The sequence below is a fragment of the Antrostomus carolinensis genome, unplaced genomic scaffold (genome assembly GCF_000700745.2).
Source record: "Antrostomus carolinensis isolate BGI_N321 unplaced genomic scaffold, ASM70074v2 scaffold20747, whole genome shotgun sequence".
Classification (NCBI taxonomy): Eukaryota; Metazoa; Chordata; class Aves; order Caprimulgiformes; family Caprimulgidae; genus Antrostomus; species Antrostomus carolinensis.
In genome coordinates this window covers 10,634-27,947 of record NW_010326910.1, presented here as the reverse complement: position 1 = coordinate 27,947, position 17,314 = coordinate 10,634, and the positions used below count along the sequence as shown (strand labels likewise).

The 17,314-nt window shown below is 45.1% G+C and overlaps 1 protein-coding gene across 1 annotated transcript in view; it reads right to left on the bottom strand.

Annotated features, from left to right (window-relative positions):
- The window catches only part of KLHL6 (kelch like family member 6), a 21,599-nt gene extending 8,872 nt beyond the window's left edge, over positions 1-12,727 (bottom strand). The window contains exons 1-3 of the mRNA XM_010171748.1: positions 12,373-12,727; positions 7,039-7,204; positions 1,155-1,604 (exon numbers count right to left, since the gene is read on the bottom strand). Of these exons, the coding sequence (XP_010170050.1) occupies positions 1,155-1,604; positions 7,039-7,204; positions 12,373-12,632 (876 nt within the window). The 5' untranslated portion in view covers positions 12,633-12,727. The remainder of the gene's footprint in view (positions 1-1,154; positions 1,605-7,038; positions 7,205-12,372) is intronic.
- Positions 12,728-17,314: the final 4,587 nt, after the last annotated feature.

Here is a 17,314-nt window from a genome sequence, read left to right as displayed (position 1 = left end):
CAAATTATTAGGGAAATGTTAAAAAATATCTGTCTCAGAACTTGACAGCTTTCAGAATTCTGTTTTTAACCCATCTATCACCATCACCAGGCTTTAGCCCCAGGGAGGATAGCCCTCAGGGCTGCCTCTGACGGCTGCCCCTTTGAAGATGAGTGTAGTAAGAGTTCAACTTGTTGAGTGGGGCAAGGCTTCCTCGAGGAGTTCCGGCCAGACTGGCTGGCACTGCCCGGGGTCGTTGTGTGCTGTCTTAAGTCACCAGCACAAAGAGCCCTTGGTCTCTTCCCCCCTGCCAGTGACACATCCACTGTTAGTGATGGATCCACAACATGCTCCTGAGGCCTCCTGCCTTCCTCTGACTCTCTGGCTGAGAGGCACTCAGAGGCACACAAGTTTCCTCACAAGCTCACATACCTTTGCTCCTGTTGTGAAATCTGACCTCTGGTTGCTCTCCCCTCTACCCCACATTTTGGGCTGGGAGATGTGACTGATACCTAACTTTCCAAAGAGGACAGGCAATTGGAGTACTGGAGATCCACCACAGCCTACCTTGATCAGGTAGGGCAGGGCTCAACTGGATGTCAGGATGAACCTGTCTCTTTGGGTGCAGGGACCTCTGTAAATGAGAAAGATAAGCAGACCTCTGCTCTGGGAAGAGAATGTCTTCTTCACGGGAGGTTGTCTCTTTCTGAAAGATTTCCCCCCATAAGTAATGAATGGAGATGTTACATATTCAGATTTGAAAAAGTCGTTACAGACTGGCAGAGTTTAGTGGGAAAATTATTCTTCCTTTATTAGGCTTGAAATATTAGCTAAGAGGGTGAGGTCTCAGCAGTAACACCATTTGCCTTTTTACTAGGGAAGTCACCTGGGGTCTTTGTTTAGCTGCACAAGTCTGTGTACAAAGGGTTGAGCTCAGATGTTCATATCCAGGAAGCTGTACACTTTGTTTTAAAACAAGCTACCAAATCTTTTAAGCTCTCTAAATCAACAGGATTATTGGTAAGGCCTGCCTTGACTTCCCAGTAGCACCAGTTAGTGAAACTTTAGTGCGAATACCTTTTTCTGCCTCATGGTACTGCTCCTTCCGATGGGATTTTTTAACAGAAGCATGAGACATTTAGAAAGAGCAGCAAATATCTTCCTTTTTTACTCACCTCATTGCCTGACAGATGATACATTCTTGCTTCCTGGAGCAAAGGAAAGACATCTGGACACTGTCTAATCAGTTGATCAGCTTCAACAGTCTCTACAAAATACCAGGGGTCCAAGAGGGGCAGCCGGACATTCTCCAGCACATACGGCAGGAGAGGAAACCTTTCCGACTCCTTGTAACGAACCCAGGTCATTACAGTTTCGAACACCTGTGCCTCTTCCGTGACGTAGAGGTCATCACTCTTCAGCGTGCTGCAGAGAATGTCAGCCGGCAGCTCCAAGAACTCCTCGTAGTTCAGGACCTGGGTGAAGTTCTGGATAATGTAGTTCTGCACTTGTTGTTTCAGGCTGTGCAGGGAGTGGGCATCAGCCAGCCTCAGGATGCCAACACAGTTCTCTGGCTGGAGGGCTTCGGTGAGAAAACTGGCACAAGCATCTACCATGCGAAGGAACTGTGGACAGAAAAAGCATGTATAAGTACAAGCAATTACTTGTAAGACTGTGTCACAGGAGAGCTATGGAGCTTTGGGGCTGGGTCCCAGCCAGCCATGCACCATACAGCAAAGAGCTGGGGGAGACAAGAAATCAATCATTTGAGGACAGTAATCTCTCAGAATCTGCAGTCTGAAATGAAAATTTCTTATTCCCACTGTTTTTTCTCCCTCTGCATCCATAGTACTCCTTTTCCTTCTTTTAGTACACAGAAAACCTGTGACAGTGATGAATTTTACTTGTTTCACAGAAGTAAAGGGTTTTCTACCATTCCACTTCCCTCCATGAGATCTCAAAGCACTAGCAACCATGGAGTTACAAAGCACAGATAAGGTTCACAGGCTTCAGATGTGCTTACCCTGCTTCACCTTGCATGTCAGCTCAGATGAACTAGAAGGGAGTCTGTTTTTGGAGTACAGGTGGCTCCACTGTCTGCATTTTTGCTCCCATCATCCAAACTCTGAACACGTCTGAGGCCTTGCAAGGGTGGTGGAGAATGAGTGCTGAGGTCTGTGAGGTTTGGGCCAAAGCGCAGCCCCTCCAGAGTGTATGGGCATGCTGTCCTGTACTGGGGTGCATGGCAGGAGGAGACTGACCATCAGCAAATCTTTGACAGCCAGGGTTGTCTGGCAAGTGTCTGTTGTGGGGGAGGCCTTTGGAGTTTTTAATGACCTTTGTTTTCCTTGTCATCACCATTGGTTCAAAAAACCATAGATGTTCATTTTACACACAGAGTCTGCTTAATCAAAGGACTTGCCATGTTTGGGTGTAGTAGGGCATCACAACTACTCTCATTAATTTCCCTTGCACGATGGCCTCACCTGAGAGTCCCAAGCGTGCAGATCCTGGACCACAGATGTCTGCGGGCCATTGCTGTGAACTATGATGTGAGCTGGGTTGCTGGTGATTATTAAGGCATTGGGAACCAGTTTTGGGTAGAACTGATAAGTTACAGTGCTTCATGCCGGGCTTTCCATTGCTTTTGTGATTTCAGACATGGATGGGCAGCAGTATTTCATGTTGGTTTTGCTACTGAGCAGTGCAGACAGTGACATACAGAAAAATGTGTCAGAACTGATGCTGTGCATTTCTGTCCATGCTTTTTTGGGTCCTTTTTCCATTCAGTGTCAGCAAGCAAACCATTTAAACTTATTCTGTCCCACTGGGGAAAGTTGCACAACAGTAATTTAGGGGCAAAGAGGAAGCGAAACATTTTTAAACACTGTAGTATGTAGATTTGTTTCAGTAATTAGGGTAGAATCTTCCAGACCCCGCAGTGTTGTGTTGACACTTTTAGACTGTTTACCAGAGTTGAGCGATCACAGACGCTGTGTACAGACTACCTGGTTCCCATTTTACATTTAGATGCGGTCAAGAGTTTAGAGAAATACAACTGGCTGATGAAAAGGGTACACAAGGTCTCAGAAAATGTTGCTGCTGTTGTGATTTAAATATGTCAGCAGCATGCTGTGGCACCACGGCAGAGCTTGACGGCCCCTCAGTGCCTGCCACACTCATGTTGCCCATTCTCTGGGCTAGCAGAAGGCTAACACTTTGAACTTGCCAGTGCATTTCCCTCAGGATCTGAAAGGACTTTTCCAGCACCGGGTAGTCCTCAGACCTGAGGCAGGCTAACGCTTACCCTGCCCTTTGTAAGTTCCCAGTAATGAGTTGCAAAAAACTAAATTTTCCAAGGTCAGTCATCAAGTCATCCACAAGTCTGGAAATAGACCCCAAAATGACATTCTCACCAGTCTATGGCCCCACACTGTAGAGTGCTCTAATTATTTATACATGGCTTGTTAAGAGTGATACTCAAGAGATGACACCAGAGGGTTTTCTCCCAGGCGGTACACAGTGGTCTAACGGCCACACAGGCACCACTAATCACACTGGGTAGCTGTGTTTGTGGCCAGACAAATGCGGAACTGCAAGGTGTGGGTGTAAGAAACGGGCCCCATGGAGGGCTTAACCCAAGAGGTCAGACTGTTCGGGAGCATATCAAGGCAGGAATTTCCCTGGCTGCTGCTCCTCATCTCTGTGCTGCGCTGTCTTCTCACCACTGCCTTCATTTAGAGACAAAACTCTCCCCAAACTCCCCCAGACTTCTGGGCATGCTTCAGTCAGTCCCATGAGAGGAGGTGACTCAGGAGAACCCCCAGGAGGACACTACCTCTGAGCCTCTGCTCCATCTGCTCTGATCATTCTTGCAGAGGTCTAAAATTTCTCCTTTCCCTTCTGGAAGTACCCTCCTAATGCCACCCCAGGCATTTTAAAAGCCCTGTTCCCTGGGAACAGTTTCTTCAATAACTGGGTCCTTCTCCTAATATCCCTTTGAATCCAGGTTCTTACTTGCTAGAGACAACCCATAGGCTTATTTGGCCTCCACTTGGCCTTCTCTCTGAATAATAAAATGTATTCTCCCCATTTAAGTCCTTGCTTGTCCCAGCTTTGATTCAACTGTCTAGTGTAAGCAGTGCCAGCAGCCCTGCCTCCTGCTATAACCCCCAGAAGAGAAGGGAACGGCAGTTGAAAGGGCTCTTATTCATAATCCCTCTCTGTATGCAGCACACTTAGGGGTCAGAACCTGCACCCTGCAGCTGCGCTGCCCTGGGCCACCCGCTCTGCCTGTGGCCTCAGGGCAGCACATCCCAGCTCAGCAGTTACATCTGCATCCCACGGCCAGGAGCCTGCTGGCAGTGAAGGGGCACAGAGTGGCTCTCCAGGGAGTTGACAGCTTTCTGAGCCTGCAAACCAGTCTCTGACCTGGCCACCCAGAAGCCCTGTGTTAGCAAATCATGCCTTCTTGGCTGGCCCCGTGCAGTGGCTGTGGTGGAACTAGCACTGCCCTGCAACAGCCGCCCTGGCCCTTCACTGCTAGTGGCTACAGGATGGTTTTCAGATAATTGGCAAGGTATCTTCCTTATACTGTCTTGCTCATGGAAAGTGGATTAATGTACAGATGAGAGGTGCTTTGGGAGTCAGTGAGGCCATCAGGCTCACGGTGCTGCCACCGTCCCCTGGGCACAGAGCAGAGTGAGGCAGCTCAGGGGCATCCTCCACTGTTCCCACTGCAGCTGGCATTTCCATGGCAGTGGTCATCACAGCCCTTCATGATAATACCATTTCCTTTACATCTGCTCAGGAGCTTGCTTCCCTCTCACCATCTTTTTGCTTCCACCAAAGCAGCTGATGTGGCTCCTCAGCCAAGCCATGCTAAGGGAGTGAGGCAATACAGAGGTTCCTGGGGGGACAGGAGGGGTGTAGGCAGGTCTGAAGGCTGTTGTTGAATTACTGTGAGGGAAGCAGAACTCTCTGCCACAGCCCTGAGAAGCAGCTGAGATCTCGGCTCTACCAAGAAGTGAAAGGATGAGCTGCTCTGCAGGCAGTGCGGGTGGCAGAGAGGGCTGGGCTGGATCCAGGGTGGGCAGCAGCCTTTCAAGCATGGTGGCTGGGAAGCTGCCAGCCCAGACAGAGGAGATGACTATTGAACTCATGTGCTTTAGGTGGAAAAAATTTGTCTGGGTCGCTTCAGGGTGAGGCTGAGCGGTTTAGCATCTCCTTGTTCCAAACCCTTCACCTGCTTCCCCCAGGAGGAAAGCTCTGTGCACAAAGCACACTGCGGCAGGGACTTCTGCTCTCTCTGAATAGCCTTCTGCCTCTTCCTGCTGTCAGTGTTCACTGCATTTGGTCAAAATTTATTGGAAGAGATGAAGGCAAGGCATAATTATGTGAAACTTTTTCAAAACCAGTTTCTAGAGAAACGTGGAGTATCTATATTGGAATATCTAGAACTGTGCAAGTTATTTCTTTTTTGGTTCTTTGTCAAGTCTGAGAGATTGAAAAGAGGCACTGCCAAAAATTGTTGCTAGTCAGATAAAAAACTTCTATTTGGGATTTGGTTTTCTCAACTGTCATTAACTGGAAAGAAAATAATTTCCCAAACAAAAATGTTACAATAAATTGTGGAACTAATCTTTTCAGCTGTTGATATATTGAAATGAAACATTTGACTCTTTCAACTGTTTCTGTTTGTTCTTCGGCATAAATAGCAGAGACAAGCTGGCAGTATGCTAGTAGTTACTAAATCTTTTTTAAACAAAACACATTTTCAGCCAAAAGCCTCAGCCATGTATAATGTGAGGTTTTAAGGCCTTATAAATTTTGATAGTATCCAAGACCGTTGCAGTAAGACTTGGCATTGCTGCTTTTAGTTGAACATTCCTTGTTTTCTAGGTTTTTGTAGTTTACTATTCTTGCTTATGGCACCCTCACCATTTTATCATTACTCTAACAGTTTTTGATAGTTTTCTTAAAGTATCAGCCTTGGGAATCATATTTAATCTTAATTTTAATGAAAAATAGGGAAGAGAAAGGAAAAAACATAAGTGTATAGATGGTTTCAGAAAAAAGAACCTGAGGAATGGTCCTAAGGAGAAGAGGTTCAGAAGAAAATAAAAAGAACATAGAAAAGTGTCCTGAAAATGAACCTTTCAGTGCTCCCAGTTTGCAGTATTGGTCTGCTGAAAATATCAGTAAGTTACTGCACTCCAGGCGACATTAATGGTACATCACCTCTTCTGAGTTACCTTGGGGAGCACTTTGTGATAACTTTCCATTCTGTCCCCACAGCAAGTACCAGCTTCCATTACCCCAAAGACCACAGCTTAATTTCAGAGCAAAACCTCCCGTGTAAGATTCAAGAATCTGAAGTTCAAAATGAACCATAATGATTATGGAGTCAGGTGTTTCTTGCCTTCCTTAATGAAAAGGCTGGACACACATACACACACTGGCACTTGGCAGGGTATGCTGGTTGCAATTTGTTAGCAATTTCAGCTTGGTACCAGGGACTGCAATTTGGTAAACCTCACAGGTGATTTACAGGACACGTGAATACCTCAGGGACCAAAGGCTGAGTAATGCTGCTCAAATCTGACTTCCCACAAGTCCCAGTCATGACTAAAACCCTTTACGTCAAAAGTCCTACAAAGGTGGATGCTAACTTTGGCTGGTGAGCCTCCATCTCAAGGCAATGGAGAAGGAGAGACAAAGTTAACTTCCTGCTCTGGCCGACCATGCCAGCCACTGCCCAGTAGCTCTTTTGGGCTGGAGGGTGACCAGCCTTCACAGGCTGACCTGAACCTCGGGAAGCCCTGTCCCAACAACACAACCCTGCTGCCTGGCAGGCGGCAGCTCTTGGAGGCACAGCACCCAGAACAGCAGCAATTACAGCACATGGCTGTGACTGCCATTTTTTACCACAGTGTAAGTAAATACAAAGCAAAATGCTTCCAGAACCAGAATCAGAGAAGTCTGCAGTGTGTTAACCAGGCTAAGACATGGTGTTGCCAGAGCAAGAAAACTGGATCAGTGCATTTGAGTTATCTGTACCTGAAAAAGGCTGGCGGCTTCCAAGACTTTCTGTACATTTTGCTTTGTGATGAGCATCTTGCTGGTATAGGTGTAGTCCAAGAGTATATTCATGGTTTCTGCATCAACTCCTTTAAGTATGATCTTCTCTTCATATTTCTCTCTTAAATCATTGCAGAACATGGCCCTGAAAAGAAAGACATTTATCTTTTACTGCATCCCAGCCAGGATGACGCATTCTGAAAACATTTGGTTATATAGATTTCAACACAGAAGACTCTGATTGCTTCATATTTTATGAAATTAGTCCTGTAGCAAAGTAACAAGGAAAATCCTTTTGTTGCTTTCATACCTCTTTACTCAGGAGTTTGATAAGGCATACACATGGGATGGATACCCCAGAGCTGGACTCTACAATAGACCTGGAGCTCCATGGTAGCAAATGGCAGCTAGGACCTTCCCTGAGTAGTGCTCTGTGTCTGGAGTGATGCTGCAGAGCAGTTGTGATGTCTCACCTGCTGGCCTCTTACAGACTCTTACTCTCTGTTTCTAGTAGAGGCCCAGCTCCTTCAGCCCCAATCTCCGAGCCACTGGCATTCTTCATGTTTTGTTAACACTTAGCACATGTGTTTTATAACCCTTGGCAAGGCCAATGCCCCTGTGCTTCCAAACGGCAGAACGCTGCTTAGACTGAACCCTGAGGGCCAGACCAGATCCACATGTCTGATAGCCTCACCTCCAAGCTTCTCAACATATCTTTGACCCCATTAATAACAGGGATGGGCCAGAAGAAAATGGCTTATGGATTTTCTTCTAATTAAAAGGCAGAGTTTTCCTCTGCTAAATTTTGGGATCTTCTTGTAGGATTGTAGATTTGGTACCTCTTGGCTAGAGAAGTACTTGAATAATCATGAATTGGAACTTCTGTTAGCCAGAAAGCGCAGTGATGTCATCCATATTGGTATCACCTCTTCTTTGGTGGATAATACTGCATTTGAAAAACAACCACCACACACACCTTTGGCAGTAGTCAGATATTTCATGTGGGAGATAAATCAGAAATTTCTTAAAGAGCTGAAATTTAAATTTCTCAAATTTAAATCCACTTTGCATTGTGATAGCTGCAAGGCAAACACACTCATCTTCATCTGCATTTTCAATTCATAGTTTTAAATATTTTTTTCCAATGCTTTTGCTTTTATTTAGCAGTTTGATCCATCCTGTCTCATTCACTGCATTCAGAGAGCGATATTTCACATCATTTTGGAATCTGGCTCAACAGATCAGAAGTACATGAGTCCACTTGGAACTGTGTTGGTGAAAAACACGTGCAGATCTAAAGTGTAATTAGAAGCGCTCTTTACCCTGCATACCAAGCCCTTCTTTATTAGTCATGTACAATGTTGACAGGACAGTGGAACCTGGAAGTGGCTAGAGATCCAAAGTCTTAGGCCATGCTTTTCTTGTAAAAGCAGTGCTAGAATGTGGTAGTTTACCTGCGAAACCAGGACACAGAACAAAGCTGTCTGATTGACACATCTTACTGGAACCAAGATGTAAACAGTTTTTATTGCAAAGCAGTAAGGCATGGTGAATGGCAAATGGATGGAAGATACCAGCTGCTTGTTGCTCTAAGAGCTATATGTTCCTTGCCTAGCAGAGATTTTATAGCAAGAGAGAGCTGATACTAGTTATCTCAGTGTATAAAACTGCCTTTTGGATAAAGAGACCTAACTTTTGAGCAGGAAGATTGGGCAAAGTTACTTGTTAGAAAAGATGTTCAGCTCAAATTCTCAATTTCTCTTCACCGTCTCAGTTTGTTAGAGGTTTTCGATTCACTGCTCAGCTCCATGGTCCAGTTTCTACTGCCACTGAAATCAGAGCACTTGAAAGACATTAAGACATAATGCTTCTTAACTTAAGTGAGCACAAGACTGTGATTCTCCTTAGCCTCCCTCCCTTTTGGCAGTGTCAAATGTTGCACATCTGGGGCATGCAGGCAGATGGCCACTTGAAAACAACAGTCCTCAGTACCCACTTCTCCCTCGGAATGAGGTTTCCATGCAGAGAGGGAGGTTTGTACAAAACAGCCATTTCTATTGCATGGCACTGATAGGTGCCAAATTCTTCATCTGAATGAGAAATAGCCCGTTGTAGCATGCAGGTGTTGTCTGCTCTTGTTCCTTTTATCTCTTAAGCTGGTGACTCCAGTCTCGTATTTAACCATCCGTGTTGGGGAGGTGAGAGCTCTCGCTTCCGTTCCGCAGAGCCGGAGTGTTTGATGGAGGTCAGTTAGAGATACCCAGTGTTACACTATTGCAGGGCTGCTCAGAAATCAGCCTCAGGATTCTGGTGGAGGCTTTGCACAGGGTTCTTGTCAAAGTGCTTTCACCTATCCGTCTCCTAATCTGTGAAATTGCATTAGAGCTGCCATCCGCTCCCAGTCTCGTAGGGTACAGATTCATGTAACGTGGCTGCAACCTGCAGAAATCAGGCATCTAAAGCCCCGTGCTCTCCCACCAGTACTCCTCTCTGGAAGGTGGCAGGGCTGAATAGAGCAGTACTATCCAGGAGAGGTGACTCCTGTAGTGGCCTTCCTTCTGCTCAGATGGGGTGGACGTCATTCCCACCCTGTGTGCTGACTGGAGGGAACACCCTGGCACCACTCAGGACTAATTAGGCTGAACTTCTCTCCTGGGGATTAAAATTCTGCTTCTGAACCTTTCTGTACTTACCCAGAGAGGCGTGTGATTATTTTCTCTGAGGCTCTAAATCCTTCAGATGTGGCTACTAATTTCGTTGTCCATTTCCTTGATTCCTGTCCCTGTGTAATTCTAAACTAAGCCTTGGAACCAACATATACTCTTAAGAAATGGACATCTGACGTGAGGGCTCAGAGGCATATTTAGATACCTAAAAATGGGTAAGTTTAGAAACAACAGGGAGAAGTCCCAATGAAATAAATGAGGGGTTGCAGTTCGTGAAGTACTTTTTAAGCACCCACCCACACTGGAGTGCTTGTGCTTGGAATTATGAACCTGACTTCAAACAACTGTGCTGGAGTTTGAGGATGCTCTGGAAAATATTGCTTCAACCTCTCCCAGCCCCATTCTCCCACTACCTTGGGCAGTGCAGGTGTGAGGAACTACTACTCCACCTTGGTCAGCTTGTATTTCTCTTCTCTGCTTTGTTACCTTCATTCAGGTAAATGGAGAGTTAATGCTTTTATGTCTAAAGAAGCAGGATGTGTCAGAAGTACTAGTCTATCCACTCTCAAGCAGTGCTGAAGGAAGGACTAGAAGTTGTAAATTCTGTTTAACTGTGTTTAAGTCAGCTGCTATGGATTGCTTGCACGATGGCACCCGACATTCAGGAAGAGAGTTGTGTAACAAGCTGTTGCGGGGGAATGAAGCCCATGACTCAGAGGATCCCTTTGCTTTGCTCCCGTGCACGGGTGTTAGAGGCCCTGTAATAGCATGGAAAGTACTCACAGGCATAGTGTGATTTAAGAATTTCTTCTTTCTTTGGGCCCATGCAGCTTCTAGTGAATTATGGCAAGATGAAACAAACCGCCTTGTGAGTAGCAGAACTAGTGAAGCTCAGTTCCCTCCAGGCTTGTGTCCTCCTTTCCCTCTTCACAGTAACCTCAGCTTCCCCTTCCCAAGCCCTCCATTTGCTCTCGTTATTCCTCTCACACACATTTCGCTCTGTGCTGGCTGCCTGTGTCCGGCCCACCAAGGGCAGCTCGTGCTTTGGCTGGTTGTGGGCACTGCGTGTGTTGGCTGGCCAGGACGTGGTGCTCATTGCCCAGCTGAGCACCGTGGGGTCCCAGTTCCAGCATCTCTCCTCTGCCTTGATACTGATTTCCATCAAACTTGTGGGAACTTCAGTTTTGAGATTTCTGCCCTCTGCCAAACATTATTGAAACTAACCCAAAGAGTAATGACAAGAGGCACTGGCAGGCAGGCAGACAGCGTGATATAATAAAGCTCAGTTCCATGGGAGGCCAGGCCAGGCCAAACACAACCACCCTGGGGGGGAAAAGACTCTACACACATGTGCAGCTGCCTTTGGATGAGATGACCTCCAGCCAGGTATCTCCCTTCTTTCAAAGGGACAGGCTGTAGCTCGGGGCTCAGTAGAAAACTGGCCAACAGTAGTTATCAGAAAACTGTCTTGCCTGTTTTTAACTGTTGAAGTCCCTTCTGCTTGCAGCACATTGCCTCATAGCAGAAGAGGAATTGTTTTTTAATCAAAGTATCATTATTGTAATTCTGATTTTAATTTGTGCATCTGCTCTCCTTCCTGCACACAATGCTGGTAAGAAATATTGGGGCATCTCTGCTTTTAGTTGCACATTTTCACATATGCAATATATACAATCTATCTGTAGAAGTAATATCTATCTATCTGTAGAAGTAATATCTACCTCCATATATTCACAGACACAGTCTCTATTATGAGAAGATAAAAGCAGAACTGTTCTTCCAGGCACTACCAGCAAAGCTTACTAGACTCCATTAAAATTAGCTTTCTACTCATGTCACAAGTGGTCACAGGTTCTTTTTTCTCATGTTTCCTCTGTAGTTATTCAGTCATCTGACCACTGTAGCAGTGAAAAAAAGAAAGAAAAAAAAATCCCAGCCATGTAAATGTGATTGTCTAAACTATAATGGAAAATCTGTGTTAAAACAGATACCGAGCTCCTCTGTGTGTCTAAAATTTGTTCTTGCTGGCCAGCAGTCTCAGATAGACTATCTATTGTAGTACTGAAAGAATGACAAATTCAAGAGGATGAGAAGGAGTGGATAAAATGGTACAATTGCTTTCAAGGAGATATACTCCATTGCAGCTGACTTTCAGTAACCCTAGGAAAGATGTGAAATTCCTTCTCTTTCCTCCTCAAAAATTTTATGCAATGTATTTTTTTACCACAGAATGGTAATGGGAAAAATTATCAAGTTCCACAAACCCACTCCTATCTCAATAAAAATACTGTGTGATCTGAATGAATATTCCTCTTTGCCTGAATTCCAAAGGGTCAATACAAGGAGTAACAGATATTTGGTTGAAACCCCATTTTCACATCCACTTGTCTGCCAACCATTCTCCATTTCTTTGCGTGTCTCCAGAAGACTTGCTGAGTGCTGGTATCAGAACTCTGGCAAATCCACAACCTGGCACCTGCCTTATTTAAGTCTCCAACTTTAAAAAAAAAGATCTGAAAGATGTCAGGAATTACAGACTCACTGCAAATTCGCAGAATTTAGCACCCAGTTTACACTCCTTGGAGACCTACAGTTCAAGCTTAAGAAGCAAAGTAAGTTTATTCATTTTGTCTTTTACATGCCTTACCTGAAATAATTGCTTGCTGCTGCAAGGACCACTCGGTGACAGGAGAATTCTCTGCTGTCCACGCACAGGATGACATCTGTAAGGGAATTTTCAAGCCGAAGGTTCTCCAGGCCATTCTGGAGCACCAGAGAGAGACCCGTATCATCAAACTTGACCTTTTCACCACTTGAGACTTCTACCAGGTCCCCCATTTTCATCGAACACTCATTGTCCAAAGAAATCTCAGGCTCCTCAGAGCTCTTCTCCAGCGTGTCCCCCATTTTCGGACCAGCACCGTCTCATTCTGTTGGTGCTTCAATCTAAAAAGAGCTCCTAAGCTTCAGACGAGTCACACTGCAGAAGTTGGGCGGATTTCCTGTCCAGAGGTCTCTGCTTATCTATAGCTGTCACACACACATAACAGGAAGCCTTGCACTTTCTCATCCTGTTAACACAAACAAAGGCTGGGAGGTTTTTTTGTGAATTTCAGGCAGTATCAACGTGTTTAGAAAGGACTTAAGATGCCTCTGGATGTGAGAAGATTACAAGTGACAGAGAAGGCCTGCTTCCCACCCTCAAGCCAATCCCTCGCTCTTACCCAGATCTGCTGGTTGTAGGGATAGGTGCACCTTATGGCTGTCAAGTCACTCCTGGCAGATTGGGCTGCTAAGGGGAACAGGGTATTATTTTACATTTCTTTTTCCAAGTATGTGATTATTAAACACTGAGCTGGTTTGGGGTTTGTTTTTGGTTTTTAAGAATATGCTCACATATTCAGAAAGCCCTCCAAGCGGCTGCTTCTGTCCCTCATGACAATATTAGCTGAAAAACAATGGATGACTTTTCTTTAAGGCTAAATTGGTATAACTCTCTGCAGGACATGGAGCAGTATCAGGGATCTCACAGCTGATGGTCTTTATGCCACACTGCCAGGTACAGTGATGTCTCACATAGGTTCATGCAGCCAGTGCCACACCCCCAACTCTGGCTAATAGTGGAAGCTAAAGGAGAGAGCCTATGGAGTGGTGTATGCATGCTCATCCCCACCATCCCCACTGCTGGAGGTATCTTGAGTCACATCTACCTCCAACTTCCAGTCCCCAAGATAAACATGGGCAGTGGTGGGACTGTGGGCTGAGCACCCGGAGGTGGGGACGCTGCCAGGGAGTGCTGGGGCTGACCCTCCAGCATGACAGGAACACACAGAGCACAAGGCTGAAGGTTTCACTTTCACCTAAGATTGAATTGGATCTACTTGGACCTCGCCAAGATGAGAAGCTGACCCAGGCTGACTGAGATAATAAACCACACAACCTATTGAAAGTAACAAGGTAAATCCCCTGGCTCGCTTAGGAAACTCTGATGCTGTGGAGACAGAAAATCACCACCCCCCCATCTCCCCAGAAGAGGAATGCAGGGCTAACCTCTAACCTTGGTAGCCTGAGTTCTAACCGACCTTGCCTTTGTGATACTTACTTCTAGGAATCCTCATTTGGACAATCCTCATGTTTTTATTATGTGTTTGGTTTCCTCTTTTGTCTCTAGCTTGTATAGCTGAACTCACAGTGTTAAGGGAAGCTTGGCTTGGAAGAGGGAGGTGAAAGCAGCATACAGAGAGCACCAGATTTAGAGTGTTCTTGTATAGGATAGGATGATCAAAAGGAAGGAAAGTAAAAAATCTCCCTCCTGCTTTCCCCTACCTCCTTGTAATGGATTTTTCTTCATTTTGTGTAGACTGTGGAGTGCTCTGGCTTTTTCCTTTCCCAGATCATGTAAATGTGTTCCTGCTGCCTTTTATGATAACTTCTGGTAATGAATGCTTCCTTTTTTAAAGCCAGTCCCATCTTTCCACCAAGTGCACCCCCAGGAATACAATCAGAAAATGAAGGAAAGCTCTCAAAACTATCAGGTGTGTTTTAAAATCACAATATTTTAACCCTATCTTGGGTTAGGTTCTCTTTGTTTATCATCTTGACTTCTGACCTTAGGAAATTCACCTTATCAAGCTTTTCTGATGGTGAGATGCTTCATATTTTCTTTATCTGTTTAAGTGAAAGCTGAGATTCAGCAGTGATCACTTGATTCCCATTGCTGAAGCTTTAAACAAAACATTAATAGTTGCAAAAGTTAAAGTAAGATTGTATTGGCTGTGAGTGCTGGGAACGGAAACCCTGCAGTAACTAGGTCGGTTGATAGCTGTGGTATTGTCAGCGTGCTACCCATTAGCTGCACTGTAGAAAGGACCTTAGTAGCTCAAGCAAGTGTTGACGAGTAGCAGCAGTAATCTTTAACTGCAGTCTGTCTCCTTCTGTGCCATTGTCAACCTGTGTCATGTATTTTAACCCTAATTTTTTTTTTTTTCTGCCAAGCACCTCCCCTCCTTTCTTCTTCTGTCTATCTGTTTTTTATAGGGCTGCCTAATATTTACAGAATCTCTTGCTCAGGGTTTAATCCACAAAGGTAGTAGCTAGTTTCATTATGCAGACAAGCACCAGGGCAGCACCAAGTTGAATGTCGTGTCTTTGCAAGTATAAGGGAACAAACCCAACGTCAGGGAGCTGCTTGCCTGAGCTGCTCTGTCGTCCAAGACTGCAGCAGCAACATGTTATTTAACCCTGGGGCAAATCCAGTTTGTTACTTTATGGTAGCAGCTTCCAAATACATTCTTCTTCTTGGTCTTTAGAAACTTGTTCTGGCTACACTCCTATTGTTATTATTAAAGAATTAACTACTAGCTAAATGAACCACTTAAGCTGGTAAGAGCTGAAGGCTTGTCTGTTCACTATGTGTTTGTCTATTGTCTTTAGCTTAACACATACTGAGTTGACCTATGTCGATTCTGGACCAGCTTGAAATAACTGGCTGGAATTACTGGCTAAGTAATGTATATCCACCACTTCTGTCACCTAGTAAGCTTACAGAGCTATGTGACATCACACACTACTGCTGGTACATGCGTATCTCTGCTTTGTACATGTTCGGTGAGCTGAGTTCAGAGACTGCTTTGCATTCTGCCCTGAACCTCCCTACCTCTGCATCCTCTGTTACCCATTGATCACGCTCCCTGCTTAAATGTTGATCTGTAGCCAACACCAGACCGTTTACAACTGTCTGTTCCTGAAACCAACATCTCATCAGTGTGGCATTTCAGTACTGTAAAGCTTGACCATGCCAGGCGAATCTGCCCAGACTGGCCAGGGATCCTGGTTCCCATCCTGGAGAGTGAAAGATTCAGGCAGTCCCTGGAAAAAGTCATACATGGAGCCATGATTAAGAGGAAAGCCAAAAGAAATCACACCTGGGACACCCACCAACAGTGGATTGAGAGCAAGGAGTTGAGGCATTCTTAAAACAAAGGCAGAAACATAGAAACCTATTTCTGACAGTCCTTGTTACTTGTTTTGCTTCCCACAGTCCTTGTACTTTAGCTAACAGAGCCCTTATGAACCTAGTGCATCTCAGAGGGACTAGCAACGAAACATGGAAGCATGTGGCTTCCTCAAGGAAGAGGCCAGATGAAGACTGGCAATTTTTCTGGACTGAGAAAGAAGATGCTAAGCCTTGTATCACACTGGGATCTGGAAACTTCTTACTGTAGGTAATGAGCAGGTTGCTGAACTTGCAGATGGCAATGACTTCATATTTCTGACCTGGAAGGGAACTCTCCCATGAGTGTCCCGTCACTGCAGAGCTCCCATAAAGTGCATCCTTGCTGTTTGTCTTCTTCCTCTTATTCCAGACCATGTCCATTTCATGAGCACTAGCGTTGCTACAGGTGTGTGTGATCCATGACCAAGTGGCTGCTGTTGGCTGTTCCACCTTGTACTTCCCCCAGTGCTGCAAAAATCATCACTAGAGCTCCCTAGGAGCAAGCAGATAACTTGCAAAATTGAAGCTGCCCAGCAATGTATTGACAGCTACATCTTCAGACCTCAGCACACTTCCTGATGGTTGTGGAGGGGAGCATTCTTTCATCTGAGGTGGCCTATTTAAAGGTGCTAGCCTCCAACAGAAGGAGGACACAACAGCAGACGAAGTGTCTTAGGAAGTTTTTGAGTTCTACCTGAACTCCCAACACTGCAATCATTTCCACTGTGCAACCCAATAAATACTGCAGAAAAAGCCTTACAATGCAGAGGACCCTGCTGGGGGGCACACAGCTGACTGCTTCATGCAGGGACATTTCCTTTGTGTGGAAGCAGAGATGGGGACTGCATCTGGACAGCTAGACACACATATCAGGGCTCATCTAACCATAAGCTATTTTCTCGCACACTGCAAAGCAAGATAGCTGAGGCTCGAGATAATCCTGCCAACCCTGGAAAGTTGCTGGATTTTTTTTTGTCTGTGTTTTCAGTACATTGGGATAATGTTCACTAGCTTAAAATAGCATGTTCTAGTTTTAGGCATGAGGAAACAAAAGTGATTTTTTTTTTGAAAATACATCCAGAATTTGTGGATCAGATCTTCTATAAACTGCAAGTTGGCATCTTTGTTTCACCACGGTTGTACTCCCTCTTCTGAATTAGCACCACCTTCCATTTCAGAACCCACCCTTCTCATATCCCTCCCTCTGGGCAGCTAGAGTTGTTCAAAGTCAGCAAACCATGATGATTTAGTGAGGTTGGCCACTCTCATTCCCTCACTCTTGAAAAGCGCATCCTATTTTGAGAGTAGAGCAATGTTACTCTGCTAGTGCCACATTTATTATCTTCCCAGCCTTTTCTCTCAGACTGTTTTTGTTTGTATTTTAAGTCACTGGGATGTTTCTAGAATAACTGCTGCCTTCACATATTGTTTTATTAGGGGCAGTGGGATAGTCAGGCATTGTGCTAACAGTCCAGATGAGTGACTCCAAACTGTGCTTTCACCTTGCATAAAAGAGAGGTCCCAGCTGACCAAACTGTAAATGCCAGATTATTTGGGTTCAGTATTCAAAGGCTGGTTGTTATCCTAATAATAT